Below are 9,185 nucleotides of genomic sequence, written 5' to 3'. Positions count from 1 at the left end.
GTCATGTGGTCAGAGTTGCGAGTAACCTAAAAATGATGCTGACAGTAATGTAGTAAGAGTTGCTACGAACCTCAAAATAATGCTACAGTGATGTCGTAAGAATTGCTAATCATCTAAAAATGATGCGACAGTGATGTCGTAAGAATTGCTAATGAACTCAAAATGATGGTAACAGTAATGTAGTGAAAGTTGCCAATGAACTCAAAGTGATGCTGACAGTAATGTAGGAAGTGTTTCGAACAACCTCAAAGTGATGCTGACAGTAATGTAGTAAGAGTTGCTACGAACCTTAAAATAATGCAACAGTAATGTAGTAAGAGTTTCTATGAACCTCAAAATAGTGCGAGAGTGATGTCAGAAGACTCGGTAATGATGTCAACATGATGCGACAGTGATGTTGTAAGAATTGCTAATGAACTCAAAATGATGCGACAGTGACGTAGTAAGAATTGTAATGAACTCAAAATGATGCTAACTGTAATGTAGTGAAAGTTTCGAATAACCTCAAAGTGATGCTGACAGTCATGTAGGAAGAGTTGCTACGAACCTTAAAATAATGCCACACTAATGTAGTAAGAGTTACGACGAACTTCAAAATGATGTGACAGTGATGTAGTAAGAATTGCTTCTGATTTGAAATGATGGGACAGTGATGTAGTAAGAATTGCAAATGAACTCAAAATGATGCTAACAGTAATGTAGTGAAAGTTTCGAATAACCTCAAAGTGATGCTGACAGTCATGTAGGAAGAGTTGCTACGAACCTTAAAATAATGCAACACTAATGTAGTCAGAGTTACTACGAACTTCAAAATGATGTGACAGTGATGTAGTAAGAATTGCTTATGATATGAAATGATGGGACAGTGATGTAGTAAGAATTGCAAATGAACTCAAAATGATGCTAACAGTAATGTAGTGAAAGTTTTGAATAACCTCAAAGTGATGCTGACAGTCATGTAGTCAGAGTTGCAACGAACCTCAAAATGATGCGACACTGATGGAGTAAGAATTGCTAATGAACTCAAAATAATGCTAACAGTAATGGAGTGAAAGTTGCCAATAAACTCAAAATGTACTGACAGTCATGTAGGAAGAGTTGCTACAAACCTTAAAATAATGCAACAGTAATGTAGTAAGAGTTACTACGAACTTCAAAATGATGTGACAGTGATGTAGTAAGAATTGCTTATGATCTGAAATGATGGGAAAGTGATGTAGTAAGATTTGCTAATGAACTCGAAACGATGCTAACAGTAATGTAGTGAAAGTTGCGAGTAACCTAAAAATGATGCTGACAGTAATGTAGTAAGAGCTGCTGATAACCTCAAAATAATGCTACAGTGATGTCGGAAGAATTGCAAATAAACTCAAAATGATGCGAACAGTAATGTAGTGAAAGTTTATAATAACCTCAAAGTGATGCTGACAGTCATTTAGTTAGAGTTGCTACGAACCTCAAAATAATGCGACAATGATTTAGGAAGAATTGCTAATGATGTCAAAATGACGTGACAGTGATGTCGAAAGAATTGCTAATAAACTCAAAATGATGCTTACAGAAATGTAGTAAGAGTTGAAACTCGAACAACAAACTGTCCTCTGATGGTTGGACAGGTTGGTTTGGTCCGTCCTCTCACTCATCATTAAAAGCCCTTATTACTCATCATTCATCCAATCTGACACTCACGTCTGCAGAGGGGAATCCCCAGCAGCCCGCGGCCCACATGGAGCAGTCTCGACCAATCACATGGGGCCTGCAGCGGCACCGACCAGCAAATGACTCGCAGGTGTCACTCTCAGCTCCAACCTCATGGCAGGCACAAGGCAGGGCGCCGTTGTTGAAGAGAGCCCAAGAGACACAGCTTAGCTGAGACAGAATGGAGACGAAGGACAGGAGGGACAACAGAGAAAAAGGAAATGTTAGCGAGACATTTTAGGAAAATTAGTTTAGTGGGGAAAAGGTTCTTAGCCAAACTCGCTAAATGGAAGGACAACAAAAAACAAAGATCTTCAAAAGAAAATTTGCACAAAGTGAAACCCTGCAAGAGAAAGTAAATCAAGAACTAAATATTCTTGAGGCTCAGGTCTTTAGTTCCAATGCTTGTAAATGACATCTGAATGCATTCACAACCCAAATCTGAGCAGACAGAAGCGTCCCAGTCAGGCCCAGTTTAGTTCCTCTAGAACATTCAGGGATACAGAACATGGACCAACTCAGGCTGAGAGACACCGACTTGACATGAAAGCTGTTGAGGCCACAGTTGCTGATGAAGTGGTCAGATTTCTCCAGTGGTTCTTGGTTCAGGGAGCTGGAGCTGGAGCTGCTCTCAGGCACCACCAGGACGTGATCCTGGAGAGACAGAAGGAAGAAGTCCAGGCCTGACAGAGGAGAAGGAGGCACAGAGTAGAAACAGCAGATACGTGTCGGGAAAGGGAGAGGGTATCAGTCCAGCAGAGGAGCAGGAAACCTACCACCACAGGGCTCTGCCTGCAGGAACCTGCAGGTGAGGAGGACCTGGTGGTCCGGCACATCCAGAATGATCTGGTTTTCAGACACCGGCACGTTTCGGCAGCCGTAAGCGTGGGGACAGAAGGAGGCGTTGGCGTGGCCTGAAAGACACAAACAACCATCTCCATTTTAATGTTTCTCAAACAGCCGGAGCAGGAAAGCTAAGATGAATCAAAGATCCTCCACCCTGCCAGATCCGACCCTGGTAATGTAGACCTGCACAGGGTGGGTGGGGTGGAGCGGCTGGTGGTGGTGGAGGATGAAGACGTATCTGCCCAAAGCCTGGACACGGTGGAGTCCACCGCAGCGTTCTGAGTAGAAGGATGAGAGCGATGTTCAATGGTACATGTTTTCTTTCCTGAACCGCCGATGTTTCCAATCACGAATCTCCTTCATGAGATATGAACCTCATGAAGGAGTTCAAAAGTGTCAAACTGGGCCGGTCTCCATTTTATGAGTCCAGAGACCGAGGATAAAACTACAAGTCCCTGGTTCAGATTTGACTCGTCTGAATCCAAACACAGCAGCGTTCTTCCACCAGGCCAGATGAGTTGATTATGATAACAAGATATCTTCATGCTACTACAACACACAAACTCATCACAAGAAAAGACTTCATGGTGGAACAACAAATCTCCTCCCAATGGGAAAAACATTGAGTTGAACAATCAACTTTTCCATGATGACATGGAGAGCTTGGCAGCAGCAGCAGGCTTCCATTGGGGGCTGATATGCCAGCTCCACTTAGCCTTCTTTGGAATGGTTTCACCTGGAGTGATGCTGTTATTGAGACCTTTTATCTGGAACAACACCACCTGCATGGGAACTGAGGACTTCAACAGATGCAGATGTTGACCCAGAATAAATCTAAATATTCCAGATGTGTTAAATCAATCCAGCAGCAGTGGTGGGAGCGTCGTAAACTCACTCACTCAGAAGCCGTCAGCCTCCGTACCTGCAGGAGTCCAGCCTGATGTGGTCTCTGTTGTCTGCTCCCAGAGGTGGTCTGTCACCTCTGAACCAGGGGGCTCATCTCTCTGGTGGGAGGTCAGTGGAGGAGCTGCAGCGGGGGAGGCCAGGATGGGCTCCTGTAGGAGGAGCTCTGGCCCTCCTTCAGCACCAGCCAGTGGGAGGGAGTTTGGAAACGTGAGGGGACACAGGAGGAGCTACAGGGGGACGGAAGGTGGATCAGAACCGTTCTAACAAGAGCGCTGAGGGGACACAGGAGGAGCTACAGGGGGAGGGAAGATGGATCAGAACCGTTCTAACAAGAGCGCTGAGGGGACACAGGAGGAGCTACAGGGGGAGGGAAGGTGGATCAGAACCGTTCTAACAAGAGCGCTGAGGGGACACAGGAGGAGCTACAGGGGGAGGGAAGGTGGATCAGAACCCTTCTAACAAGAGCGCTGAGAGGACACAGGAGGAGCTACAGGGGGAGGGAAGGTGGATCAGAACCGTTCTAACAAGAGCGCTGAGGGGACACAGGAGGAGCTACAGGGGGAGGGAAGGTGGATCAGAACCGTTCTAACAAGAGCGCTGAGGGAACAAAGGACGAGCTACAGGGGGAGGGAAGGTGGATCAGAACCCTTCTAACAAGAGCGCTGAGGGGACACAGGAGGAGCTACAGGGGGAGGGAAGGTGGATCAGAACCGTTCTAACAAGAGCACTGAGGGGACACAGGAGGGGCTACAGGGGGAGGGAAGGTGGATCAGAACCGTTCTAACAAGAGCGCTGAGGGGACACAGGAGGAGCTACAGGGGGAGGGAAGGTGGATCAGAACCCTTCTAACAAGAGCGCTGAGGGGACACAGGAGGAGCTAAAGGGGGGGGGAAGGTGGATCAGAACCCTTCTAACAAGAGCGCTGAGGGGACACAGGAGGAGCTACAGGGGGAGGGAAGGTGGATCAGAACCGTTCTAACAAGAGCGCTGAGGGGACACAGGAGGAGCTACAGGGGGAGGGAAGGTGGATCAGAACCGTTCTAACAAGAGCGCTGAGGGGACACAGGAGGAGCTACAGGGGGAGGGAAGGTGGATCAGAACCGTTCTAACAAGAGCGCTGAGGGGACACAGGAGGAGCTACAGGGGGAGGGAAGGTGGATCAGAACCCTTCTAACAAGAGCGCTGAGGGGACACAGGAGGAGCTACAGGGGGAGGGAAGGTGGATCAGAACCGTTCTAACAAGAGCGCTGTCCCACTAATATTCCTCACCAGAATCCACCTGTCAGGGGGGAACCGTCCATGGGTGCTGATGCAGCGGACTGAAGGTTCAACGTAGTCCATGCTGAACTGGTCTTTAGACACCAGGTGGACTTTGTGCTAAAAACAGCAGAAAAAAAAGACAAAAAGGGGAGAATTTTAACAAAAGTATGCAAATGAGCTGAAGATCAAAATACAAAAAGTAAATCAAGGTTTTTTTCAAATGATTGCCAGCTATTTAGCTAAGAGAAGGACAAATGTCAATCAAGATGTCAGAATGGAACGATCCCACTGGCTTCTGGTCAAGGGAACCATGGAGATGCTAACTTCCTGTTGGACTATCAGGGTGTCTCATCCCTGACATGCTAACTTCCTGTTGGACGATCAGGGTGTCTCATCCCTGACATGCTAACTTCCTGTTGGACAATAAGCGCGTCTCATCCCTGACATGCTAACTTCCTGTTGGACGACAAGCGTGTCTCATCCCTGACATGCTAATTTCCTGTTGGACGATAAGCGTGTCTCATCCCTGACATGCTAACTTCCTGTTGGACGATGAGCGTGTCTCATCCCTGACATGCTAACTTCCTGTTGGACGATGAGCGTGTCTCATCCCTGACATGCTAACTTCCTGTTGGACTATCAGCGTGTCTCATCCAAGACATGCTAACTTCCTGTTGGACTATAAAGCCTGATTTAAGCCTGATTTATGCTTCTGTGTCGAGTAGTATTCGTACCTACGCCGTCGACGCAGACCGTACGCCGTAGCCTGAAACGCGCCTCCAAAAAATCCTGCTCACGCATCGCGTCGACGCGTGGTGACGTCAACGTCGAGGACTGTGATTGGTCCGCTCAGAACGTTATTTCCGGTTCAGTCGCAGCACAACACCGCCATTTTCAAAGTTTCTGTGGTGAAAGCTCCAAGAAAAAAATGGACCAAGCTGAAGAAAGGATTATCGAGGAGGTGCTCAAGTACGACCACCTCTACAACGCCTCTTCGCGGCACTACAAAGACTGACAAATGGCCAACAATTGTTGTCTGTGACCGGAAGAAAACCGAGGAATCCGACAAGAGCCCCGTAAACAATACAAAGACAAAGCCACACCCCCTAGCGGCTTGGCGGTGAATTGCAGAGCAACGCGTTCCCTCGACTCAGAATAAACCAGGCTTTTCAGTCGCACCTGTTTTACGCCCTCGTGCCAGGTAAGGACCCCCATCGGGCTGTGCAACTCTGGGGGGAGCGCGTCTCACAGTCAGTCAGCGGAACCATGCGGATCCGGGCCGGAGCTGTGGGAAGGAGCGCCAATTGTATCGGGTTGTTGTTTTCTGGACTGCAGCAGAACAGGAGCAGCCGGGACTGGAATGTAGAAGTAGGTGATCTTGAAGTTGACTCAGTTATGGTGAACGATATTGTGGTTCAACACTTTAATGAGCTTTAAGGCAAACATATTTCATGAGGAAACAACCCCGGAATTGGACGGATTTCAGCGGCACACAACAACGTATCCGATACACCTCATTGGAAACCTGGTGGTCTAAGACTAAGAAACACCAGTCACCATGAAGAAAGGAACTTTTAGCTGAGTACTCATGTTCTTTTCTGCAGGTTGAATGTGGCATTTGTTGGACAGAAGCGTCTCATCTCAACAAAAGCACCTCTTCAGTGCTGAGGCATGATGGGGCCAGGCATGAGAATGAAGTCCCAGATCCACCAAGATGAACTCAGGTATACAGCCACTCTCCAACTGACTCACAGTTGCTTCATTGATCATTAATTCCTATTCATTTCTTCTCTCCTTCATCTTGAACCATCCAGCTTCCAGGAAGCAGATGCTGGATGAGGCTCTGCTGAATTTGATCCTGAAGGACTGCCAGCCCCTCAGCACTGTTGAGAGGGAAGGGTTCAGGGAACTGGTTCAGGTCCTTGAGCCTCATATGTTTGCCAACCAGAAAGGTTTGTGTGGAAATGATCTAAAGCAGTCGTTGATATCTCCAGTTTATTTCATCTTGAATTTCAATGTATTGATTTACTCTGGGTGTCATTTTCAGACCATCAAACAAACGGTGGCCAAAAAGTACCAGGAGGAACGGTCAGGAGTGAAAAAGCAAGTCCACCTGCCATGTGGACATCTGTGGACATGGAGGCTCCCTTGGCTCTGACCTGTCACTGCATTCATGAGAATGAATGTGTTGGGAGTGCAAGACTTTCCACAAAGTCACCCTGCATCATTTTGAGGTTCCTAGCAACTCTCACCACATCACTGTAGCTTCATTTCTTAGGTTAGTAGCAATTCTCACTACATCACTGTAGCATCATTTTGAGATTCGTAGCAACTCCCACCACATCACTGTAGCATCATTTCTTAGGTTTGTAGCAACTCTCATTACATCACTTTAGCATCATTTTGAGGATCGTAGCAACTCTTACTACATCACTGTAGCATCGTTTTGAGATTCGTAGCAACTCTCATTACATCACTGTAGCATCATTTCTTCGGTTAGAAGCAACTCTCATGACATCACTTTAGCATGATTTTGAAATTACTATCAACTCTCACCACAACACTGTCAGCATAATTTCTTAGGTTAGTAGCAACTGTCATAACATCACTATAGCATCATTTTGAGGACCGTAGCAGCTCTCATGACATCACTGTCGCATCATTTTCAGGTATTTAGCAACTCTCACCACATCATTGGAGCATCATTTCTTTGGTTCGTAGCAATTCTTAAGACATCACTATAGCATCATTTTTGAGGTTTTTAGCCACTCTCACTACATCACTTTCAACATCATTTTGAGGTTAGTAGCAACTCTCACTACATCACGGTAATTTCATTATGAGCTTCATCGTAATTATCACATCACTGTCGCATCATTTTTAGGATAGTAGCAACTCTCACTACATCACTGTAGCATCATTTCTTCGGTTAGTAGCAACTCTCATTACATCACTGTTGAATCATTTTGAGGTTCGTAGCAACTCTCACTACATCAGTCGCATCATTTTGACATTTGTAGCAACTCTCAATTCATCACTGTAGCATCATTTCTTAGGTAAATAGCAACTCTCATTATATCACTTTAGCATGATTTTGAAATTACTATCAACTCTCACCACATCACTGTAGCATCATTTCTTAGGTTTGTAGCAAATCTCATTACATCACTCTAGCATCATTTTGAGATTAGTAGCAACTCTCATTACATCACTTTGGCATCATTTTGAGGTTCGTAGCAACTCTCACCACATCACTGCAGCATAATTTCTTTGGTAAATAGCAACCCTCATTACATCACTGTAGCATCATTTTGCTGTTCGTAGCAAACCTCGCTACATCACTGTAGCATCATTTCTTAGGGCAGTAGCAACTCTCATGACAACGCTTTAGCATTATTTTGAAATGACGATCAACTCTCACCACATCACTGTAGCATCACTTCTTAGATTTGTAGCAACTCTCATTACATCACTTTAGCATCATTTTGAGATTAGTATCAACACTCACTACATCACTGTCAGCATCATTTTGAGATTTGTATCAACTCTCACAACATCATTGCCACCTCATTTTGAGGATCGTAGCAACTTTCACCACATCACTGTCGCATCATTTTGAGGATCGTAGCAACTCTCAGGACATCACTGTCGCATCATTTTGAGGATAGTCGCATCTCTCGCGACATTACTGCAGCATCATTTTGAGATACATAGGAACTCTCATTACATCACTGTAGCATCATTTTGAGGTTCGTAGCAACTCTCACCACATCACTGTAGCATCATTTCTTGGGTAAGTAGCAACTCTCATGACATCACTGTAGCATCATTTTGAGGTTCGTAGCAACTCTCACCACATCACTGTCGCATCATTTCTCAGGTAAGTAGCAACTCTCATTACATCACTTTAGCATGATTTTGAAATTACTATCAACTCTCAGCACATGTCTGTAGCATAATTTCTTAGGTTTGGAGCAACTCTCATTACATCACTCTAGCATCATTTGGTCATTTGTAGCAACTCTCATTATATCACTGTAGCATCATTTCTTAGGTTTGTAGCCACTCTCATTACATCACTTAAGCATCATTTGGACATTTGTAGCAACTCTCATTACATCACTGTCGCATCATTTTGAGGATAGTCGCAACTCTCACGACATTACTGGAGCATCATTTTGAGATTCCTAGCAACTGTCTTTACATCACTGTACCATCATTTTGAGGTTCGTAGCAAGTCTCACCACATCACTGTAGCATCATTTCTTAGGTTTGTCGCAACTCTCATTACATCACTTTAGCATTATTTTGAAATTAGTATCAACTCTCACCACATCACTATAGCATCACTTCTTAGGTTTGTCGCAACTCTCATTACATCACTTAACATCATTTTGAGGAGCGTAGCAACTCTCACTACATCACTGTCGCATCATTTTGAGGATAGTCGCAACTCTCATGACATGACTGTAGCA

At 45.2% G+C, this 9,185-nt stretch overlaps 1 protein-coding gene across 1 annotated transcript; it reads right to left on the bottom strand.

Moving 5' to 3' along the window:
• Positions 1-1,745: 1,745 nt before the first annotated feature.
• Positions 1,746-5,925, bottom strand: LOC147269961 (laminin subunit alpha-5-like). Its single transcript, XM_086204934.1, has 5 exons — positions 5,890-5,925; positions 4,720-4,827; positions 3,467-3,677; positions 2,478-2,612; positions 1,746-1,756 (listed from the first exon to the last, which is right to left on the bottom strand). Exons 1-5 carry the CDS (start codon positions 5,923-5,925, stop codon positions 1,746-1,748), a joined length of 501 nt encoding a protein of 166 aa, XP_086061060.1.
• Positions 5,926-9,185: the final 3,260 nt, after the last annotated feature.

This window comes from Aulostomus chinensis, chromosome 1 (assembly GCF_037954235.1).
Source record: "Aulostomus chinensis isolate RoL2024-O1b breed Wild chromosome 1, RoL_Achi_v1.0, whole genome shotgun sequence".
Taxonomy (NCBI): domain Eukaryota; kingdom Metazoa; phylum Chordata; class Actinopteri; order Syngnathiformes; family Aulostomidae; genus Aulostomus; species Aulostomus chinensis.
Note: the sequence above shows the minus strand (reverse complement) of the source record. Positions and strands in the feature narration are given on the sequence as shown.